Source organism: Neofelis nebulosa, chromosome 4 (assembly GCF_028018385.1).
Source record: "Neofelis nebulosa isolate mNeoNeb1 chromosome 4, mNeoNeb1.pri, whole genome shotgun sequence".
Taxonomy (NCBI): Eukaryota; Metazoa; Chordata; class Mammalia; order Carnivora; family Felidae; genus Neofelis; species Neofelis nebulosa.
Window position 1 is genome coordinate 1,655,845 of NC_080785.1, and position 24,912 is coordinate 1,680,756.

The following is a 24,912-nucleotide window of genomic DNA, read 5'->3' on the forward strand; positions in this document are numbered from 1 at the left end:
AGAAGTCACAGAGGTGAAAAGTGGAGCATAGGGAACAGAAATGCCGCGTGGTGACGGCTGGTGATCGCCCTTATCGTGGCGAGCACTGACGCTTGTACAGAACTGTTGCACCTGAAACTAATGTAACTGTAGGTTAGCTGTAGTTCAGCAATTAAAGAAAAAAAAAGTCAGGAAGTAATTTATCAAAACAACAAAGTGCCTTTACAACAGAAGATGCCAGAAGCTCGAAGTGGCGGTTTCGGTGCGAGACTTGGGTTCTCGACACAAAATAATGCAGTCTTAGTTATCTTCTTTATACTTTTGGAAAACAAGAAAACTAAAGATTCTCACTGACTGCTTAGCCTTAAGTCAACATGCATAATAATGCATCGACTGGTACAAAGGACCATTTCTAATTACCATTAAGTTGTTTTTTCAAAGATCAAATTGCACAAATTTCAATTACTTTTAGCTGACTCCCTAATTTTTCAACAAATGAAGTAGGGTTTCTTTCTTTCTTTTTAAACCAAACAGTAAGGTTGGGGGGTGTAAGAACTTAATGTTTACAGTTTTTTACTGAGGATTCAACTAGCTAGATTTAGCCTAGATTAACCCATCACCTCCAAAAAACAAAAGGAAACTTATTTATGTTTTCATCAGTGACTACTGCATTCCAGAATCACCTATAGCTCCTCTTACCACTAAAACCTCTGAAGTCCACACCCTGAAGGGTTTGACCTGTGAGAACACCGGGAACCAGATTTTTAAATGTGTGTTTCACACCCCGCTTCATTTGTCATAAAAGCTTTAGAAACCATGGGTGTTTCATAATCTTCCTCCGAAACAGAGTCACTGATGTGTCTGCACAAGAATTTCAGACCCAGGTCATTGTATGTCACATGACAGGCACGTTCAGAAGGGTGTCGGGACATAAAAGCTCTCACACCCGGTCAGTAAGAAAATCCAAACCAACGAAGTATCTTTAACTCTCCTCCACTGAACTGACATGAAGACAAAGTGTGCTTTTTCCTGAGACAGGCTTCCCGCTGCCAGAGCTCACGGACTCGCGGCACCACCGCTCCTACCAGCTCAGGACGCGGGAGGACCGGCTGTGGGAGGACCCGGAGAGGTTTCCGACAGCCTGCGTCCGTTTGCTTCATTTTCAAGCAGCAGGCCAGTGTAAAGCCTGCTTTACATAGCCAGTGGGCATATCCGGTGTTCGGGGCGGGTGGAGCCCAGGACAAATCGGGCACACACCCCTCAGCGGTGCACACCCCCGGCAGGGCACGGCGCCCGGTCCGTCCCACGTGGGGGTCTAGAGCCTGTGCGCAAGCCGCACAGAGTACCCCATTGCGTGCACTCGCACGGTAACGCCAACCCACAGCCCTGAGCCTAGCTGCTACTTACCATTTTGAATCATGTAGTGCAAAATCTGTTCGATTATGGACACCACGTAGCTGGCGTCTCGTAAAACAGGCAAGTAAGTATTCTCAGACGAAAACACCTCAAGCATTCTCATTGGAAGTGCAACATTCAAACTGTCATCATTACAGTTCTGCAATAACCTGTAAAAAAGAAAAAAGTCTTCACGTGTGTACTGGATGGCGAATGTCACCCTGAGCCCCCTTCAATTACTCTCGCTCACTACAGTAAGGCCTGAACCACTCTGCTCTACTAGCGGGTGTCTCTGAACAGAGGCAGGACTCCCAAAGGTAGACAGGAAAATAATCACACATTCTGTCACTCACATTTTTTTGCAGTGCTTATTATGTGCCAAACAGCACGGCGGCATTGGGTTCACGGAGAGGAAAAATGCACAATCACAAAGGGAGAAACAGACGAAAAAAATCAACGATCGCAAGCATCGTGTAGGATTCTTACAATGCCTGGATCTCTCCCAGTGCCTATCATCTTCAAAGACGCCTTCAAGACATGGCACACCTGTAGCAAGGAGCGGACTAGATGGGATTTACCTGCAGCAGAGGCTCATCAATCTCTTTATTTGAAATAAGCATGTAAGTCTCTCAGATCCATCCAACTGCTGGACAAACAGAGAGCTGTGTTTAATTAAGTTCTGATACATCCATATCTGAAACAGCAAAACATATGTATAGGTCACTCTCAATCCATAAAAGCTCACTGTTTACTGCACTGCATAACACTCCAAATTTCCTGAATTGCTAAGGAGATACTTAATCAAACATGATAAAAAGTAAATCTTCTAGGGACGCCTGGGCAGCTCAGTCGGTTGAGCACCCGACTTCGGCTCAGGTCACGATCTCAAGGTTCGTGAGTGTGAGTCGCACGTCGGGCTCTGTGCTGACAGCTCAGAGCCTGGAGCCTGCTTCGGATTCTGTGTCTCCCTCTCTCCCTCTCAAAAAATGAATCAACAAACACTGACAAAAAGACTCATCTGAATCTGAAATAAAAACAGTTCATTTGCAACAATCAGCAATCCACAGGGAAAAATAAATGAGAACTATAGTATTAATCATAATGTACATAAGGATATCAGTTTCTTCTTTTTACTTTTTGCCTCTGTGTCTCCAGCATCCTTTCCTTTTGGATATTCCCCTTCCCTAAGTCCATGAAATTTGGGTAGGAAAGGCAATCACAGGGCCCCACTATTCCCATGTAGGATGCCAGGCGACGGAGAAGGGAGAGATCCTTTCACAATGTCGACATTCGTCCAATCATCATGGTGTACCCTTTACCTATCCTACAACTTTACTTGTCAACTATACCTCAGTAGAGTTGGGGGGAAAAAAAGTCAGGGATGTGCCCAGAACTGCCCAGTCTCCTGGACACAACGACTGGTCAGTGAACTCCGCGGATGCTGAGTTCGATTTCTGTCTGACTTGCATCCCGGAGGCCTACCTACTATGGGTGTGGCTACCAGAAATGATTTCGAAAACTCAGGACTTAACAAGGAATCTCTTCTACTTTCTCTGCCACATTTTCATAAAACTGTTTTTTGTTCACTTCATGAGACCCATTAGAACGAGTTAAAATTAAGACGGCTTCTTGGGGCGCCTGGGTGGCGTAGTCGGTTAAGCGTCCGACTTCAGCCAGGTCACGATCTCGCAGTCCGTGAGTTCGAGCCCCGCGTCGGGCTCTGGGCTGATGGCTCGGAGCCTGGAGCCTGTTTCCGATTCTGTGTCTCCCTCTCTCTCTGCCCCTCCCCCGTTCATGCTCTGTCTCTCTCTGTCCCAAAAATAAATAAAAAACGTTGGAAAAAAAAAAAATTAAAAAAAAAAAAATAAAATTAAGACGGCTTCTTAAATGTGGCTACTTATCAATGTGCCACATAACCTTCCCTCTGCCTGTTCTCTTTAAGGCGTTTCTCCTCTGACGGGAACACTTATTTCATATAAAATTGTTATCAGACAAAATATTCACGCAAAAGCTATTTTTTTTTAATTTTTTTTTAACGTTTATTTATTTTTGAGACAGAGAGAGACAGAGCATGAACGGGGGAAGGTCAGAAAGAGAGGGAGACACAGAATCTGAAACAGGCTCCAGGCTCTGAGCTGTCAGCACAGAGCCCGACGTGGGGCTCGAACTCACGGACCGCGAGATCGTGACCTGAGCTGAAGTCGGACGCTTAACCGACTGAGCCACCCAGGCGCCCAAAAGCATTTTTTTTTTTAATGTTCAGTTTTGAGAGAGAGAGAGAGAGAACATGCAAGTGGGGGAGGGACAGAAAGAGAGGGGGACAGAGGATCCGAAGCGGGCTCCGTGCTTACAGCAGATAGCCCGACATGCGGCTCGGACTCACAAACCGCGAGATCACGACCTGAGCTGAAGTCAGATGCTTCACCGACTGAGCCACCCAGGCAGGCGCCCCGCAAAAGCATTTTCTAAAACAAGCTAAGAGCGTGTCCTAAGTTTCGGGAAAATCATTTCTGTGACCCATTCCAAGTATGAACTTGCCTACACACAAGCTTTCTTCACGAGGTGTCTGGAGCTAACCTGTCCGTCTTTTCTCAGGAACTAATAGGATACAATACTTTCTGCCAATCTGACACGCAGTTCATTCTCAATTATGTGCCGTCTATTAACAAATAAAAATAGCATTAGAAAAAATCTCAAGGGCAATTATAGAAACTTCCAGACAAAGGTGCAAATATATTAATCAAGTAATTATGATTCAAGTTGCCTATGAAATAAGAAAGCCAAAAGCAGTAGTGACACTTAAACACCCTGGACTGCGTTCGGATACTGTATTTTACAACCTTGACAAATGTGCCAAAGGCATCCGAAAGGCTGTACTATCACTACTTTAAACACTTACTTTGCCTAACTTATTGTTATCATTTCCTAAACGCAGATTCGTCAACTTTTAAAAACACCTTATTCACCCTTTCTTGGGAAGTCAACTGAGGATATGAAGGGAGTAAACCAAGAAAGCAAAAAGATAATGGAATCGGGAAGGAGGATCCAAAACTGAAGCAAAGCGAATGACTTTCCCAAGATAATGAGAAGCCAAGGATCCAAACTGGTGCAAAGGTTTCGGAAAGCCAAGAATAGCTCCGGGGAAAACAAAGCATCAGACTATCTGACATCTTCAGTCACGGAAAATTACACTGAGAAGCATCATAGTCCTGTCAAAAGTGGAAGACGACTTTATCAAGAGACCCCAAGAAAATTAAACAAAAGTGAGGCAATTATTAACTCCAGAATAATTAAAGAAAATTAAAACCAAACACCAGATCCACAATAAAGTGTCCCTTTGTCCTCTGTATTTACATTTCCTCAGGGGATTTTCTAGTATGTATGGTTGGGGTGTGGAAGACTGACTTTTCATTGTGTACCTCGTTTAATATAATCTGAAATTTTTATTACAAGTAAACAAGAATTTCCGAGAATAAATATGTATCTAACCAAACGAGTACACAGAAATCTCTTAATATTTCCTGAGAGACGACACAGTAACAAGTTACATTTTTTAAAAGTTTATTCATCTATGCATCCATAGGTATTTTTCAACACTGTTCCTCATCACTGATTACATCAGAAGGCTATAAAATTTTAAAGTACTACAATTATATTCTGAATTTGTTTTTTAGAAATTAACTTTATTTTAATTGTTTTTTAAAATTTTTTTAATTTAATTTTTTTTTAATTTACATCCAAATTAGTTAGCATCTACTGCAACAATGATTTCAGGAGTAGATTGCTTAATGCCCCTTCCCCATTTAGCCCATCCCCCCTCCCACAACCCCTCCAGTAGAGCAAGGCCCTGTACATCACAGATTCATATTAAAGTATTTACAGGGGCACCGGGGTGGCTCAGTCCATTAAGTGTCTGGGACTCCTGATTTAGGTTCAGGTCATGATCTCACCATCTGTGAAGTCAAGCCTGGCATCTGGCTCCACACTGACAGCACAGAGCCTGCTTAGGATTCTCTCTCCCTCTCTCTCTGCCCCCTCCCCCAATAAATACACTTTAAAATATTTACAGATAACATGCTATGATACTGAGGTGCGCATCACAAGAGTGACTGAAGGCACAGGTACGTGGGGCTCTGGGTGAGAGAGGTGTTGCTGACTACCAACGCTCAGTAATGGGTACGTGGAGGATGGCTCACCAGATTATTCTACTTTTTCTTATATTTGACATTTTCCATAATAAAGAAATGAAAAAAACTACTGAAAATTTCTATCGCTCTCTAAGAGGTGAAACGCAACACCACAAAGATGGCCTATCGTGGCGGGCTGAGGGAAGTTCAGAAAGACATATGCCTTTGCAGGGTTATCTGGCCCCATTAAAAAAAAAACACCGGAAAACCCATAAATAACGGTGAGAACACAGTTAACACTCACCAAACGTTTTGAGTCTTCGTTCTGTTTGTAGAAAAACAGAAGCCGCCTCACCAAAAGGGTAAGGTTGGGACCACTGGCAATGGAGAAAGTGTCACCGGACTGCGAGGCGCTGGCGTAGCGGTCAAAGGCGCTTCTCTGGATGGAGTGCTGGAGACGAGACAAACCACACACAGGCGTGACGGGCGGGCGGGCGGGCGGCGCGGTCCACGTGCGCCCTGGGGTCTGCACGGCGGGGGCGCAGTGAGGGGGCCGTGATGGGGCAGCTCTTGGGAAAGGGGGAAATGAAGCCCAGAAAACCTGGACTGGAATAAAAACCCTCCACTCCCCTAAAATGGTCTTCCGCCGCCTCCTTCCGCTTTGATCTTGAGCTGCAGCCCGTGTTTCTATTTTTATTATTTAAAAATCACCTCAAAACTCCCCTATCTGTAAATCTTTACGTAAATATAAGCGAATACGGTTAATTTCTGGGGAAAACGCTATTATCAACATAAACTGTCATGAAACGGGTGTACCAAAATCCCCACAAAACGATTCCACTTCTAAGACTCCGAGGCCCTATCTGAAACAAACCCTGGCAGGCCTTTCCAATTCTTTCTCAGCCTGAAAGCAAACTTACTTGCTGTTTCCGGTCTCGATAGCCTCGAATAAATGACTGTATGATTATTGCATTTTTCAATCTTCGCCTTTCCTCCTGCATGATGAAGGGAGGAAGGAACAATTGGTCGGAGTGAATTGACATTTAGCTAGTAAAGACTTAAAAACAAAACAACTACAGAATTTACATACCACAAAATTCAATCTTTCAAGCGTACCGCTTAGCAGTCTTTAAAATCTTCAAGGTTCAACTACCACCACCATCTAATTTGAGAATACTTTCATCGGCCACTCCACACCCCCTGTTCCCATTAGCACTCGTCTCTCGTTCCCTCTCCCGGGTCCCCCCACATCCACGGCAACCACTGACCGAATTTCCGTCTGCCCGGGATTGCCTCTTCCGGACATTTCTTATCGTGGAGTCAGGTAACGCGCGGCCTTTGGTGTCAGGCCTTGTTCACCTGGCACGACATTTTCAAGGTTGGGCCGTGTCGTGTCACGTGTCGGTGCTCCACTGCTTTTTACGGCCAGTACGTACGGTATTTCATTGTGCGGCCGTCCCACGGTTTACCATTTACCGCCCGAGAGACACTCGGGCGGTTCCCACTCTGGGCTGCTGCGAACATCGCTGCCGCACACACTCATGTCAAAGTTGCGTGTGGACACGGTTACGTTTCTCTTGGGTGCACGCCCACGAGCAGGACTAGCACGTGAGGAGCTACCGGACTGTTGGCCAAAATGGCAACACCACCTTCCACTCCTCCCAGCACAGTGAGACTTCCAATAACAACTGCGGTTTTCAGTACAGGAAGGAAAACGGACACGAACATCAATTTTAAAAGTCACTTTCTCATTTCAAAGCGGAAACTCTAATTTTGACTGACCTAAGACTGTCTTGAAAATTTCCAGCGACCTAGCAAAACACATTTCTTTTTCACATCGTCATCGCAAGCAACGTAGCCACCACCGCTTGAAAGTCTACGACGCGCCAACCCCGAGACGCCTGACAACCTTAGATGAACGTCACTCCCGGTTTCATGACGCAGAAGCTGAAATTTCCATAGAGACGCCGGTGCCGAAAGACCTAAGGGGTCAGGATTCACACTCAGGCGTGACACTGAAAGTTGTGCCCATCTTACCACGTAACACTGTCTCATACTTTCTGTGCCACCTGACAGGTGAGTGCCACCTGCCAGGCCTGAAAGGCACACACACACTCACCCAGAAGACCAATCAGGTCGCGCAAGCGTGCTTTCCGAGCTTCGAGTGGTTACAGCGAAGGAAGCCCTGAGCTTAAACCTAGTTTGGGACTCTATTCACTACTACGATGATTCTAAGAGCACCTAATTAAAGACCCATAGACTGTCCCATGAGTCTTCTAACTATTTTTATGCATTCGGTTGTTCACTGAGGAGGAAGTCTCGGTGACATTCCAGTGTCCTGGCTGGGGCTGGGACCGGGACCTAACGGCTGCATCTCAGCTGGACTGGAAACAGATGGATCCTGACAAGGACTGAAGACCAGCCGTAGATCAGCTCGACTCTGTATTATTTAAAGGTGACCCATCCCTCTCCCTACTGCCGGCCAAAATAAAATGCAATGCTTTCCAGAAAGAAGAGATCATCATCAAGAGCCTGTAGATCTCTCTTCATTTTGGAATACAGAATGTCAGTATTCAACCAAAACAATCGGGCAAAAGACAAGAACTAAAAATCAAGAGGACAAACAACAAACCCACAGGTGATCCAAATACTGGAGCTTAAAAACTATCTTTAATAATCTACAGTTATATTCACGAAATTAAAAGACAATTAAAATGTTCATAAAATTAAAAGAATCAAAGAAAATTCTAGAACTAAAGTAAAAATCTGAAATCCACAGGTTAATGGATATTATGTGACAATCAGACACTGGTAAAGAGATAATCTGTAAATTAGAAGTTGGGTCAGAAGAAATACCCAAACCAAAGCCAAAACATTCAAAAGGATAAATATACAGAAGAGTACGGGATAAGGCCAAGGTCAAATACATAAGTAATCTGAGTCCAAGAAGAGGAGAGGAAGAATGGAGCTAAAACACTATTGGAAAAGATGAGAGCTGAGAGTTTTCCAGAAAAGATAAGAGACATTAACCAATAAATGGTCATTTTCAACTGTGAGCAATTTTACCACATTTGGTAACTTCTGGAGACATTTTTGATTATCTCAACCGGAGGGAGGGAGTGTTGTGGCATCTAGTGGGTAGAACAGAGGCCCTGGAGGCTGCTACACACCCCTCGATGTACAGGATAAAGCCCACAACAAAGAATTAATGAGTCCAAGATGTCAACAGTGCTGAGGTTGAGAAACCCCACCTGAAAGTCTCCATATTTGCTGCTTCCTGCACCAAGAAAGTTCTTCCTCCAGCTTTCCATAGGAGCTTCTTTTTCCTCCTTCAGGAATCCTGCTCAACTCTCTACCCAGCTCGGAGAGTCCTTCCCTGAATGCCCTACCCGAAAGCAGGCCTTCCCAGTTATTATCACATCACTCTACCTCACTCACAGCAACTTAGCACCGTCTCAATAGCTTGGTGAATCTCTGTGTTCTATAACCACACAAGAACATTACCCGCCCTTTTTAAGCTTTTTTTTTTTTTTTTTTTTTTTGAGAGAGAGAGAGAAGAGAGAGCGTCCAAGTGCATGATGAGCGGGGGAGGGACAGAGAGAGGGAGAGAATCCCAAGCGCCCAGAACATGGTCTTATTTACTACCTGTGTCCCCTGTAGGCAGAGCAGTCCCTGGAATGTAACAAGCTCTCAATTAGTATTTCTTAAAGGAACAAATGAATTATTAGAAAACAAAATCAAAATCTAGAAAAATAGGCCTAAAATACCATAATTGCTGATTAATCAGTAAAATAAAGCCACTGTCACCAGAAAGATGAAATGTAAAATAAAGAATAAAAGGGGCGCCTGGGTGGCTCAGCCAGTTAAGCATCTGACTCTTGGTGCCATGAGGTCATGACCTCAGGGTTCGTGGGACCGGGCCCCCGTGTCGGGTTCTGTGCCGACAGCACGGAGGCTGCCTGGGATCATCCCCTCTCCCTCTCTCTGCCCCTCCTCCGCATGTGCGCATGTGCGTGCACTCTCTCTCAAAATAAATAAACAGACATTTAAAAAAAGAAAGAATAAAACAACAAATGTCACAGCTCCTTTCATCTATTTTACTTCTTCACAAAGAGTTATGGTAACTGCCTTCACAGTGAGTTTGCTTCTGCTTGGCAAAAGATGAGCGTTATATACAAAGTCTTTCTAGATCTTCTGGAAACCATGTCACAAGCAAGCAACTGAACTTTATAAAAGCCTGTTTTCCCCCTGTATTCTGGAAACTGCCCTTGTAGTCCATCTTTTCCACAGTGGTTCCAGAATAAATTACTTATTATAAAATCCAAAAAATCCAGAAATGTTTCTAACGTTTCATAGACGTAAAAATATGTATATATGCATATGCATACCATGCATATATATAACAGCAAAATCAACCCTTATTTAAATGCTATGGAAAAATGTTTCTCTAAAGAGACTATTATAAAACTGTTTTTACCTCTCTCTTTCTTCTTTCTTCCTGAGTACGATGTAAAAGAGAAGCCTTTTCTTCCTAAACACAAAACGAGAAAAGAGAAAGAAGGTTATAATTTCAAATTCTAAAATGCTCTCATACAAAAATTATAGAATGTTTTGACCCCAAAGGGATTCTAAGCATCATACAAACATTCTGACTTAATGAGAAATCTGAGCACACGAGGTTAAATGGTTCCCTCCCGCCAGATGACAGATCTAATTAAAGTTAGTATTTTAACTAACAGTAGTTTTCCAGGAATAAACTCTGATTTCTTTACACACACAAGAGACTTCAAGTGAAACCAGAAATATCTGGATAATGTCAATGCATTATATCAATGTCAATATCCTGGTTGTGATTATCACACTAGTTTTGCAAAATATAACTCCCAGGGGAAATCAGGCAATGCAAACAAGAGACCTTTCTATATTATTCCTAACAGCTGAACATGAGTGTACAATTATCTCAATAAAATTTTTGATAAAACAATTTCTGTACTGTTACTGAATGTTAAAAAAAATCTTTTTTCATCGTAAGTAAAACTAAATTTTGAACAAAATTACTCAGTATGTAGAAGGAACCAAAGCAATCAATGGGAAAGTTAAACATTCCTAATAAAATAAAAATACGTAAAGACAACTCTCCTCTCCCCCAAAGTGTTCCAGTTTACAGTGAATGGGCATTTTGTTTTTACAAATGTAATTCAAACTAAAACTAACAGTCCAAGACATTATATATGAATCATTACAAAAATAAATTTCTTAACAAAAACAAACACACCATCAAAATAGTGTCAGAAGGCAAGTAATTAAGCCAATTAAAATTTTTTTTAATGTTTTTATTTATTTTTGAGACAGAGACAGAGCATGAGCAGGGGAGGGGCAGAGAGAGAGGGAGACACAGAATCCGAAACAGGCTCCGGGCTCCGAGCTGTCAGCACAGAGCCCGACGCGGGGCTCGAACTCACGGACCGCGAGATCATGACCTGAGCTGAAGTCAGACGCTCAACCGACTGAGCCACCCAGGCGCCCCAGTAATTAAGCCAATTTAAAATTATACATTGAGGGGCGCCTGGGTGGCCAAGTCAGTTGTGTCCGACTTCGGCTCATGTCATGATCTCCTGGTTCAGGAGTTTGAGCCCCCCCCCCCCTCCCGTCAGCTCTCTGCTGTCAGTGCAGAGCCTGCTTTGGATCCTCTGTCCCCCTCTCTCTACCCTTCCCCTGCCCGTGTGTGCACGTGCTCTCTCTCTCTCCCTCCCAAAAATAAATAAACATTAAAAAAATTATACATTGATATGTGAATCAACAGTGTGCAGAATGAAAAATTTCTCACCGACAAAATTGAAACCAAAGAAATAAATCCAGGGCACCTGGCTGGCTCAGTCAGTAGGCCATGCATACGACTCTTGATCTTGGGTCATGAATTCAAGCCCCACGTAGGGAGTAGAGCTTACTCAAAAAAAAGGGCGGGGGGGGGGGGGGGAGACAGTGGTGCCTGGGTGGCTCAGTCGGTTAAGTGTCCGACTTCAGCTCAGGTCATGACTTTATGGTTCATGGGTTTGAGCCCCGGGTCAGGCTCTGTGCTCACAGCTCAGAGCCTGGAGCCTGCTTCAGATTCTGTGTCTCCCTCTCTCTCTCTGCCCCTACACCACTCATGCTCTGTCTCTGAGTCTCTCAAAAATAAATAAGCATTAAGGAAAGAAAAGAAATCCTCCATTTTCCACTATAGAAAATTTCATTTCTTGGGCACGTGCCTCAGTGGCTCAGTCGGTTAAGCATCCACTCTTGATCTCAGCTCAGGTCATGATCTCAGTTTGTGGGTTCAAGCCCTGCGTCAGGCTCTGTGCTGACAGTGCGAAGCCTGCTTGGGATTCTCTCTCTCCCTCTCTCTGCCTAACCCACTCATGCACACGCGTGCACATATGCTCTCTCTCAAAATAAACTTTACAAAATTTTTTATAAAAAGAAAATTTCATTTCTTGAATTTCAAATAAAAAGGCTTTATCTACCACATGTTCAAAGTCAGAAAAATATTTTGTTTTAAATTTTAATTAAAAGGAGTAGGGAGAATGGAAACTCTATATAGTAAAAAGTACAAAGTTATGATGCTGAGAATTATGGACAGCTTCTAGAGAATAATATAGACCAATTTCTAGCCATTATCCCTGTGTCCATAATTTCTTTTCCTTCTATCTCCGTTTGTCCAGATTTAATATATGTTCATTATTTGGTTATAGCTAAAGAGCTGAGATTTCTTAAAATGGTATACCCTGGAACAACTATGAAAAAACATACTTCATGTCTGAAATCAAACAAGCCAAAATGGTCCACGCTGGCGAAACAGGCACCAGATTTACTTGCCCACACAAATGAGCTCATCATCCTCACTAACCCCAGAGCCCGGTACCGCGGGCTCCAGGACCTCACGGTTCCCTCCACCTTGCTGCTCTCATTTACTTCCACGTCCGACATGCGTATGTATCCAACAAATGCTTATGAGATGACTGATGAGCACTTCCTTTAAGTAGAACAAAGCAGTCTAAAAGACGCAGTAAGCACACCAGCTGAAAAGCACTTTTGGGTTCCAGCAACACGGTACCGAGGCATCGATAGCTTCAAAATCAAAACGGGTGCTAGCTCTCAAAACACACAACTAGCTTCTAACTCAATACTAGAATTTCTTACAAATTCTATTTAAGTCTGAAGCTTATGATGCGGGAGGCGCCACACAAGCACAAGAGACAGTGTTGACGGCTGAGTATTCTTAACTTCTCGTGGCCTGTAAGTCAAATTCCCTGGACACGGGACATCGTATAAACATGATCACTCCTCCTACCTGTGCTCAGGGGCTATACAGTCTCCTACTCAAAAGACAATTCATTTAAAAAGAATAAAGGAAGTATAGCAAGCAATCCAAAATACTGGATATACAGACACACACCAAAGCCTGATATGTAACTTCAACAATAAAATTGTACTTTGGAAACTGAAAAGGCCTTTCAGAGAATACTCACGCTCCCGAAATATCCTGCAGAAAAAAGAAAAGGGGCTACAGGGAGGGGTCAGCCAAACTCGCACATCAAGTCAGGCACACCACAAAGTCAACTCTAAGAACAGCACTGGCTGCCACCAGCACTGATTTGTCTACACCCAAGCACCGTGCCCTACACAGGAGGGACGAGGGGAGGACACGGGTGCAACACGCGGAGGCCAACACGGACGGAGGGCTTCCCTCGTCGCGGTGTGAAAGTGGAAGGTCCAGGACCTGAACACGGGTGGTCTAGAACTTATTAACCCACTAAGCAGTATACCATTTACTTCAAAAAAGAACATTATTATTTTACATTTTGAGAAATCAAAAAAATTCTTTGTCTTCATAAGACATAAGTAATTTGGAAGATATATCAGAAAGGAGGCTGATGGGGAGAAGGAGGCCACAGAAAAAAGTCTTAATCACCAAAATCTGACAGAGTTCAGAAGTTCAGAGTTCAGAAGCACAGGATACAGAATGTCTAGAAAAGGTGAACTAAGTAATCAGAGCAGGACGCAGAGGCTGCCGTAAAAAGCCGGCCCAGCACAAAGGAAAGGGCGACAGACCACACAATCGATGTCTATAAATTACGTAGATCATCCCTATGCGGCCCCTGAACAGTAACCAACTTCCAGATCAGGGCCAGAGCCGCTCCACGTGGTCCCCATTCAAAAGACATTCAAATGAGGCTCAGGAGGAATATCTATTCACTCAGCAGGTACTCAGCGAATCGTGTATCATGCTAGGCCCTAGATATTTTCAAAGTACGGCACCTGCTCCCAAGGAGCTCACAGTGCGGCAGGAGGACAAAGAAGCCTGCTTACTGAGGACGCGCTGTGTGCCAGACGCCGTTACTCAGCAGTAACCCTGAACAAGGTGGACAGTCCACCCCCGTGCACCGAGGTACAAACAGGGTCCAAGCGCGGGGAAAGAGGGGTGCTCTGCCTCAGCCACTGAGGAACGCTAAGAAACGGCAAATCTGAGAGGCAACCTAGAAGGCGGTGTTGAGCAGGACGACGAGATGGGAAACCGTGCGGGCGGAGGGACAGCGCACGAGACAGCTGAGCCAGGATGAACCGCACTCAGCGATGACCGTGGGTGAGTCCGCTCCGGGCCAAGGATCGGCCCGAGGGCTCCAGCTCTGGCTGCGGAGCCCACACCACGGCGGCAGGGATGGGAGGGAGGCGATGATACCCTCGCCATTCAGGGCCACGGAGACGGGGGTGCGACTCGTGAGTTAGCAGGAAACAAAAGCAACGGTCCAGCTGAGACCCCTGTGACTCCTTCTGGATCACGTCACATCAGGCTGCCAGCCCTTTAAAGCCAACAAAAACTGCAACCTATTCTCAATCGTTTCCTAAAAGATCACTGAAGGTCAAATATAAGAATCATCTCCTCCCAGGGCGCCTGGGAGGCTCAGTCGGTTAAGCGTCCGACTTTGGCTCAGGTCATGATCTCACGGTTTGTGAGTTCGAGCCCCACATCGGGCGGTGTGCTGACAGCTTGGAGCCTGAACCTGCTTCAGATTCTGTGTCTCCCTCTCTCTCTGCCCCTCCCTGGCTTGCACTGTCTCTCAGAAATAAATAAACACTAAAAAAGAAAAAGGAAGCAAGCAAGCAAGCATCTCTTCTCAATGTTCATTTAAATTAACCAAATTTATGTAAAGCGTTACTACACTGCCCTTATTTTCTATTTCGTGTTAGTCATCCTATCAGAGAACCTAGTCTGACAACCACCAATGTCCTCGGAGGGATCAAGTTCAAACACAGCCTTAGCATGGGGGTATCATGGCCAAAACACTTCTCCTTCTCCCGGCTCCTCATGGGCCATCTCCTGGTGCTGCCTCAGGCGCATCTCTCCCACGGATCCCTAGGCCTCAAGCCCTGCTCCCTTCTGCCCAGGGCGGCCCCGCTTCCCTCCTGACCCCAGCACGCACCCAAGCCGCGCTCGTCTCGGGTGAGACTCCGCTTAAACACCCTCTCGCCCATGAAGCTCCCCCTCGGAGGCCACCGTCATTCCCATTCCTCCACACCATCCGCCGGGAGCTCGCCGAGGCGACGACGGCCTCGGCGCAGAAGACGCTCGTGGAAGGGCACGGAGCACGCGACTATCTGCGCTAGTCAAAACCACGGAGGCAACGTGGGTGTCACCCACAAGGACGCGGCCTCCGCCATGGCAGATCACCGTTCAACACGCCGTGCCACGGAGCGCTAGCCACTGAGCGCTGGCGTGGGCACAGTTGGTCTGGGGAGGAGTGCACTGTCAGCCCTCCGAGCAGAAGATCAGAGAGTAAAACTTGAACTCCATCAGTTCCAGCCGCAAGTAAGGAATGATCCGAGCACAGGGAGGTACACGTTGGGCCCCAGTCTGGGAACGAGCAGGCGCGGACCGCGAGGCAGGAGAGGAAGCAGCCCTGCGGGGCCCACAGCCACACAGGTGGAGAGCCCACGGCCGCGCCCCTGCGGACCAAGCTCTAACCACACAAGCCTGACAATGTGAAATATTTAGCAGGGTCTAGATTTACAGGGTTTTGTCACTTACAGGTAAAACAAAGTGTCTATTTAAAGAGAAAAATGTTTTTTATCTTAATGCACCTGCAGAGAGGAAAGAGTAAAGGTAACTTTAATTGTATGTTTCTCCTTCAATAAATTATAAATTCCTTCAGAACAAGGCCTGTGTCTTGGTGTTTATAATCCCGATATCTAGCACTGTGCCCAAGTGAATGAATGAAGGATTAAATTTAGAAAGAATAAAGGTACAACTGGGAAATCTGAAACTGGAAAGATTTTAAAGTTGACTAGAATGTAAAATCACTTATCTATTAAGGCGGGTATTAGAAAGGCCCTCATCCATCTACCCACATTTAGTGCCACCAAAATCGGAATAGTGGCCAAACAAATCCTAAATCCAACCAATAATTCCAATGTTCTAAACTCCCTCAGGAGGTCAACAAATAATTTCAAAATGTTGTAGGTATTATAAATCTCATCAACATTCCTTACTTAATCAATCACTCTTCCAAATGTTGGTGAGCCCAACTCCATCTGGAAAGTATGACTGTTCAGGTGGACGGGCCAGCTCCTCTGACCGCCAAACTGCCCTTCTGGACACGCTAAACCCGCCCGTAGAGACAAGTGTCTGAACACGTCCCCACAGCAAACCCTGACTGAGCCCACAGAAGTAACCCACACCACAGTGAGTCCACGGTCAGTTACAGCAGAAAGCGGGGGTGGAGGCGGGCGGGGGAGGCGGCAAAGGTGGGGAGTCACAGCCACACATGCCACATCGTCCGCAGTACCCAGGCACAGAGGCTGGAAGGTGGAGGACGGCACAGGGAGGATCACGTCTGGACGCACCTGGACAGAGGGAAGAGTGAAGAAAGGTGACTCCCGGCACGGAGGCCCCTCGCCCTCCAGCAAGACCACCACCTACACCAGCGTCTCGGGGACACTCCTCTGCCACTGTCACACGCTTTAGCGCAGCTGTACCATCCACATCGTTATTCACTTAGTATTATTCTTTAAACCTTTAACACTTTGAACTTTGAACTCATTTTAGACAAAGTTGCAGAAATGACATAGTGAGTTCCCTAATCCCCTCGGTCTCTTACCCTAGTCCCCCTTCATAACCAGACTGCAATCAGCAAGAACAGGAAATCAACATGGGGCCAATATCACTAACTGAGCCACAAATTTCATTCGACATTTACCAATTTTTACACTGAAGATCTCTGCCCGTTCTAGGGTCCCATCCAGGGTCCTACACTGAAGTTAATTCCCTTTTTTTTTTCCTACTCCTTTACCGATCCATAGCAGTTCCTCCACCTTTACCTTTTGTATCTTGGACTCTCCTCCTCAATCCGAGCTTTTCCAATATTCTCTTACACTTAGAGAGAGGTTATGCAATGATGATGGCATTAGACGTTACTGCATACGGTAAAATACACCAGCTATGCCTCCATACTTACATAATCAAATAAATATATAAACAAGAGAGAAGAAAAATCTCTTCTCACAGAATGCAGTTAATAAAAGGAGGAGAGAGGAAAGGCATCACCAAACACCACAGTAATAAACACTGCAGACAAGAGCTACGGAGACATGCTAAAGTTAGTGGGCAGAGTTTGAGGAAAAAAACAGGATATGCCTGATCTCAAAGTACCTCCTCAAGCACTTTATCAACTACTACGGGACAGACAGCGAACGTGGAGAACCCCGCAGACGCCACCCAGGTGACCGGGCCCGCCAGCGCGAAGGCACGAGGCCACCACGAGCCCTACGGTACTGCTGCCTTGAGCTCCAGTTCCTCCTAAAACTCAACACCATGAAAACAAACTGCATTGCTACATTTCAAATCAGCTAAATTAAAAAGGAAACACTGGATCACAATGATCAGAAACTAAGTTCCTGGGGTGCCTGGGTGGCTCAGTCGGTTGAGCATCCGACTTTGGCTCAGATCATGATCTCACGGTTCGTGGGTTCGAGCCCCACGTCGGGCTCTGCGCTGACGGCTCGGAGCCTGGAACTGCTTCGGATTCTGGGTCTCCCTGTCTCTCTGCCCCTCCCCTGCTTGTACTCTGTCTCTCTTTCTCTCTCTCAAAAATAAATAAACATCAAAAAAATTTTTTAAATAAATAAAAGATAAAAATTTAAAAAAAGAAACTCAGTTCCTCAAAGCAAAAGAACAGTTTATCATCCCAATAAAGGAGTATGAGGTGCTATGTAAAGCTTCAGAGGAAGATAAGTCTATAATTTTATTTTTTAATTTTGATATTGAACACCACAGAGAATACAAACTCACATGTCCATCATTAGATCAGACAAATGTTATTTATTCCCCTTCTCTGACAGAACTGGATTCTGAAAATGAATTCCTAACCAGAACACCAGGTGTGGCTATGGTTCAACAAACTTCAGTTTCAAGAAAGCGTCCAGGGCCCGACCTTCTGAATGCGCCCTTTTATTTGGTACTAGTCTCGGGGTGATTTTAGAAAAGGGATGGGGCTTGTGCCCACCCACTCACCCTGCTCAGGGACACCTTCACTCAACTCCGTACGCGTGGTATTCAAAGTACTTTCTTCAAGTTGTTCCCAATTCTTTCCCCCACAGTCAAGATGTACTTCCCATGGCTCAAGGTAAAAGGTTTACATCACAAAGATCTGACGCTCCTCTTGAAGTGACGGACAAGAGGAGACCTTTCTGCTCTCAGGATGGAGAGAAGAGGGTGTTGGTCACGACTGCCCCCATCTTCACAAAGCTAGAGGACTAAATCCCCTACGCAGGAGTGACCAACGGACGCTCTGTTAGGTACTCCTCTCAAACACGGGCAAGGGACAAGACCACCCTTCGGCTAGGAGAGGCTACCTAGCTTCTGCTGCGGGACCTCGCTGGACCAAACCCCCTACTGGACCACCACAGCGTCTGGCCCAGCTCTGCTTTTCCATCCACAACACCACACATTACGTCTATGTTACTGTCTGTCACAAAGTCATCAATGGGTTTTAAAAGGTTAAGAAGATTAAAAGAGGAGCTAGACAGAAGTTAGACTTGTTTATTTATTCAGCTCATGTTCATCTCAAAGCATCGGTGAGCGCCTCAGTGTGTACAGACCAGCTCTGTCTTCCCTGGAGACTGAAAACTGGCCATACTTGTCTCTAAGTGATCCGCGAACTAACTCACTGGACAATGAGGTTATTTGCTTTGTTACTAAAGTCACTTTTCATCATACCTTTGGCCAATTAGCAGCTTAGCCTTTGTAATTAAATACAATACCCCAGATGAAGTGTTCTCAACTTTTCATTAATTTAATTCACCGTCCCATTCTGCACTTACTTTCAGGCTGTTCAGACATCTTTCCTGTTTGTCCCCCCAAAGTTTAACGGTTTAGGGGTGGTATGCCTTATGGTTTCAAAATAAAGCTTGAGCACGGTGCTTTTACATGGAGACCGGGCTCATAATGGGATAGGTTCACTCTCTCAGCCAGCGCATGAGAAACCAAGTCTCAAAAATCTTATCATTTGTTTGATCTGTGCTTCCTCCTATGCAGGCGGTAAGCGTACGAGACTAAAAAGTTAGTTCCAGCGGCTCACTAATGTGGTCCTTATTATAAATGAAGACATATGATGACAATCATAATTATCCTTAGTGCCTTAATTTACAAGACAATCTTGACCTTCAGACTTCAAAAATGACATATTTTTCTGTTGTTATAAAACCCAATCCACGTCAGGCACAGCAGTCAGGTGGGAAAAAATACAGGCACAGACATAATCCCAATTTGCTATTACCAATACCTGTGTGTAGCTCACACTAGCAAAACAACTATCAATTTCTGAAAGTGAAATTCATCAGGTTGCTAGAAAAATAAACCCCACGACAATGCACAGGGAGACTCAGTGGACAGAAATGCACACTAGCCACACGGGCCGTGTATATAGTCCATACTCTGTATGCCCATATTCCCAAACTGCAGCCACCAAACACTGACACCTGGCTGACAACCCCCTACTCTGACCTCATCATGAGCAAGCATTTCAGAGAAATCACAGATCTGACACCCTAGTTATACTGAAATTAACACTGTTCAGTTTTTACAATGTTCCTTCATGTGCCACCTAAATCATCACACACCATACTTTGGGACAAACAGTGACCTACACTAATGAGGCTAAAGCATGATGAGGCAGGTCAAATTCAGAGTCTCCAGGGAGACTCAAATAGAAAGAAAGATCAGCATGTGACGAAGGTAGCATTTCAAATCTATATAGAATGTGTATTATTTAATAACTATTACTGGAAAAACTGGGTGACCTAAATAAATAACAATGTAGCTTTAGTCTATACGTCAAAATAGATCCCTAGGGCTCCTGGGTGGTTCAGCTGGTTAAGCGCCCTCAGTTTTGACTCAGGTCATGATCTCATGGTTTGTGAGTTCAAGCCCCACATGCCTGCTTGGGATTCTCGCTCTCTCCCCCACTCTCTCAAAATAAATTAATAAACTTAAAAAAAAAAAAAACAGATCCTTAACGGATATAAGATTTACATATATACATATATATATAAAGGGCTAGCTATAAAAATGTGAAGGTAATATGAGCACTAAAAAATCTCCATATGAAAGAAGACTTTCTCTAAGAAAGATGTATCACATCAACACTAAGTCTCGTTACGGTTTGTCATTTATTTAATAAATTTGAGTACATAAAAATTAGAACTTTCTACACGGAAAAATATAACACAGGTTAATAAAATAACAAAATAGGAACAACTATCTATAATAACGCAAAGCCAATTATTTGTAAAATCAGCAAAAGGTATATAAACAGTGCAGAGAGAAATAAAAATCTTTAGACCTAAGAACTTCATTTCTACTCATTTTAGAAATATGCACTACAAAGCCAACGAAAGAGGATTTTTCCCTACCTGTCTGGCAAACAGACTCAGGGAGCTGCTGTGAGTTACAGACAGCAGGCACTTTCATTCGCTGATAACCCACCTCGGCAATCGAGGTGCATCTACTAAAACCCCAAATGTGCACAGCCTTTGAGTTAGCACTTGTTTTTTTTTTTTTTTTTTTTTCAACGTTTTTTATTTATTTTTGGGACGGAGAGAGACAGAGCATGAACAGGGGAGGGGCAGAGAGAGAGGGAGACACAGAATCGGAAACAGGCTCCAGGCTCCGAGCCATCAGCCCAGAGCCTGACGCGGGGCTCGAACTCACGGACCGCGAGATCGTGACCTGGCTGAAGTCGGACGCTTAACCGACTGCGCCACCCAGGCGCCCCTGAGCTAGCACTTCTAGAAACGTGACCTGTACGAATTAAAGGCACATTTACAAGGATATGCACTGCAATGTTGCTTAGTGAAAAACTGACCATAAACGGCCATTAAAACGTAAGACAGGTAAGTTGTGCAACATTCACTGCACACAGGATCATCCGGCTCTGGAAAAGAATGCAGTCAATCCGCCTGCGCTCATCTGGAACGATCTCCAAGATGGGTTATCAGGCGGTAAGAGGAGTGCTGCAGCCTGTTTCCCATGCTCTAGCAGGTGTTTAAACGAGAGAGGAGCATGCCCCCGGACGATTCCACACGCAGAGAACAGTCTGACTGTCAGGACCGGTGACGGAGGCAGTGAGGGGTGGGTGAGAGGTGAGGTGGGGGGGACTTGGACCGCCTTCCTCTGCGTCGTTATTTTCTACTGCTTGAGTTATTACCCATGCCCATGGAATACGTTCTCACCTGTGTAATAAACCAGTGAAGCCACAAGACGACATAAATTTTCAAAACCAGCTCCATGTAAACAAGTCCACGCGAAGTGGCTGGGAGGAAAAGCACAAGGAAGCACCACCAAAAAGAACCCTCAGACTGTGACCGCTCCGATTTATTACACGCATACTGGATCTTAAATCCTACAGGCCTAGAAGCAGCGGGGAATTCCCAGGAGCAGTTCTATACCAGTTCACAAAACACACTCATCAAGTGTTTCTGGCACGACGAGTCGGCGCCCACGGTCCTTTCGACCCTCATCTTCCCTCCACAGCTGTGACACTGCACCTCTTCCCCAACATGTAAACAAGAGTGAACGAAGCAAACTTCCCTTTTGAGTCTGAGCCTTGAGCTTTAGACACATTGTCTTGTCTCCTCTGAAAACTGAATGTGGCCAAACTTCAAAAATGCCATTAACAAAGATGTTTTTCAATAGGACAAAAAACGTTTTTTGTTTTTGGCAAATACATTTAGTGGTAACAAAATGAAGTTAAAAAAAATCAGTCATACATAGTTTAAATCAGATTTCATTAACTATCCGAATTTAAAAATTTATGGTCGAAAATCTGAGTGCAAGTCAAAGTACATTTATATAATGTAATTTCCATAAACCAAATGCTCAGACGGACCGCTAACCATTTATAAAAAGAACTTCAGCATGCTTATTAATATCTTGATTTTTAAAGCAATTATGAAGCTTCCTCTGTTTCACTATTTGGGTTTTTTTCCGTTAGCAATTTACTGCATTTAACAGTGTAAACAGAATAATCAGTTTCACACCTGTTTTAAGTTGGTATTTTCCCACTCTCATGCAGTAACAGAAGAGCAGTTTTACACAACTCAAAGAATCGTCAAGTAAAACACTTCCTTTTGAGTTAATTAAAATGTTAAATGCTAGCAAAAGTATTATTTGTGAATAATGCACAACCTACAATTTGCAGGTTTTTCCTAAGAACCTCTGTGAAAATGTAAGAGAAACTAACTTCAGGTGCAAAAGCAAAAAGTCTTTAAAGGTGCATCAAATACAATAAGAGCTAAATATCGTATTTATAAAACGAAATGTGCAAAATGATTCCTAATTCAAAAAGTATATAGAAAAAGACTGGAAGAACATTTACCCACCTATTAATAGTGCATTATTTCTAAACAGAGGGGAGGGTTCCAAAGAAGTAATTTTTCTTTACTTATGGCAGTAATTTAAAATTTTCTGTAATAAACATTATTTTATAATCAGAAAAGAGCCCACTTTAAAGTATCCAAAGCAAAATGCAACAGTTTAAATCCCATTACGATAAACTTGGAAAGACTTACAGGATACAAACCAGGTAGTGGAACGTGACGCACCTAGGAAACACAACGCCAGAGACCTACAGGTGCTGGTGTGGACTCATTATGACACAGCACTCAGGAGGGGCATCTGGGGGGCTCAGTCGGTTGGGCGTCCGACTTGGGCTCAGGTCATGTTCTCAAGGTTCGTGGTTCGAGCCCTGCGTCGGGTTCTGTGCTGACAGCTCGGAGCCTGGAGCCTGCTTCCGATCCTGTGTCTCCCTCTCTCTGGCCCTCCCCGTCTCACTCTCTCTCTCTCTCTCTCAAAAATAAATAAACATTAAAAAAAATTTTTTTTAATAAAAAATTAATTAAAAAAAAAGATACAGCACTCAGGAGAACTGTAGTACGTTCTCTCCTTATCACTGAAAAGGTGATGGGGGATATGTTTATTTATGTTTACACTAGTTCCAAACAGACACTGAGGAAACTCTAACAGTGGGGAAATCAGGAGTCTTTAGATGGATGGATCGGTCTTTAGATGGATCTCATTGTTTTTATAATTTTTTTCAATTAAAAAAAAATTTAACATTGCTTTAAAGGCCCCTGACTGGAAATGGAAACATTATTAGAGCAAGGTAATATTAAAAGTAATTCAGTCTGACTTTCTGATTAACAAGAATTTTGACTTTGGTATTACAAGATGTGAAAAAGAGAAGCCCAGAAAAGATAAGCAATGAAACTGCAGTTGGTCACGGAGATAACATTTTTTCAGGTTCCCATCATGCTTTTCACAACTTCATGTTTTGTTTAATTTTTTTTTTAATGTTTATTTATTTCTGAGACAGAAACTGAGCATGAGTGGGGGAGCGGCAGAGAGAGAGGGAGACACAGAATCCGAAGCAGGTTCCGGGCTCTGAGCTGCCGGCACAGAGCTCGACGCGGGGCTCGACCTCACGGACTGCGAGATCATGACCTGAGCCGAAGCCTGACGCTCAACCGACTGAGCCACCCAGGCGCCCCACACAACTTCATGTTTTGCAGTAAGGATGTGGCATGAATTGTGCTGCTCGCCCACACGCCAGGGTTTACTGATGCCCCTTAAAAACATCAGAGCATTAAAGCTCCATTAAACGGAAAATTAACTCAAAAGGAAGGAGGGTTTTACTGGAGCCACCTTCCCGGGGCCTGGGGGACGTGCTCCTGGCCCTTCCACAGGAAACTGCAGCGCGGCGACATGGCAGACACGGCGCGTGCAGGCCACACAAGCCCCAGCCGCGCGTCCTGGGCCACAGACCGGCGGGCCGACACCTGAGCCCTGCAGGTTTTGCCAAAGTTCTGGACTCTCTGGCTCTGACTTCTTCCCTGGAAGAACTTCCAAGGAATGCTAACACAGTTAAATTAAAAAGTCAAGAAGCGAGAGCACAGGGGCAAAGCACCCTGCCAGAGGACAAATACCGAGGACGGTGGCCTGCCTACCTGTAACGAGGGAAGAGGGAAACGGAAACACCCTGGAGAGAAAATGCCTGAGAGGCTGACCGCGGGCCAAAGAAGCAAAGGCAGCACTGAACCCAAGCAACCAGGGAATAGAAACTGTTTTCCAGAGAACAAAGTGTATCAAAAGCCTTTCCAATGTGCATACTTGGACCAAGCAATTCAACTTCTTTAATTTATCCTAAAAAATAATTACATTGTTGGCTCTAAAGATGTTCACGATAAAAACAAACAACCTAAATGTCCAAAAAGAAAGGATAAACGGGGGCGCCTGGGTGGCTCAGTCGGAGCCTGGAGCCTGCTTCGGATTCTGTGCCTCCCTGTCTCTCTGCCCCTCCCCTGCTTGCGTTTGGTCTCTCTCTCGCTCTCTCAAAAATATACATTAAAAAAAATTTTTTTAAGAATAAACATAAATACTTCCAAGTCCACACAATGAGCATGTATTTTTTTAATTTTCAAATGGTTTTAAGTTTATATTTTTTGAGAGACAGAGGGGGAACGAGTGGGGGAAGGGCAGAGAGAGAGAAGAGAGAGAGAATCCCAAGCACACTCCACACTGTCAGCTCAAGCCCGACACGGTGCTTGATCCCGCGAGCACTGAGCTCATGACCTGAGCCGAAATCAAGCGTCAGACGCCTAACCGACGGAGCCACCCAGGCGCCCCCATGTATGGTAATTTTTAAACATAAAACAAAATTTTAATTTTAGAAAAGAGATGAAACGACTTGACTCTCTGCTTTGGGATAACATCGAGTCTGAACACAAGGCATAGAGGAATGGCTACAGCAAAACACAAAAGCCTCAAAATAAAGCCTCATTCAACAGGTCCGCGGTCCCCCACCAGTCCCTGCTTTTTCCC

General features: G+C 44.6%; 1 protein-coding gene and 1 non-coding gene across 5 annotated transcripts in view; one reads left to right on the forward strand and one right to left on the reverse strand.

The window, feature by feature from the left end:
* UBE3C (ubiquitin protein ligase E3C) overlaps positions 1-24,912 on the reverse strand; it is a 122,899-nt gene that overhangs the window by 86,315 nt on the left and 11,672 nt on the right. For all 4 annotated transcript variants that reach the window (XM_058723642.1, XM_058723641.1, XM_058723643.1 and 1 more), the window contains exons 2-6: positions 9,979-10,032; positions 6,422-6,496; positions 5,806-5,952; positions 1,953-2,068; positions 1,387-1,544 (exon numbers count right to left, since the gene is read on the reverse strand). In XM_058723642.1, the coding sequence (XP_058579625.1) occupies positions 1,387-1,544; positions 1,953-2,068; positions 5,806-5,952; positions 6,422-6,496; positions 9,979-10,032 (550 nt within the window). The remainder of the gene's footprint in view (positions 1-1,386; positions 1,545-1,952; positions 2,069-5,805; positions 5,953-6,421; positions 6,497-9,978; positions 10,033-24,912) is intronic.
* Positions 17,440-17,524, forward strand: TRNAQ-UUG (transfer RNA glutamine (anticodon UUG)). The gene has a single exon. It is a non-coding gene; the product is annotated as a tRNA-Gln (tRNA).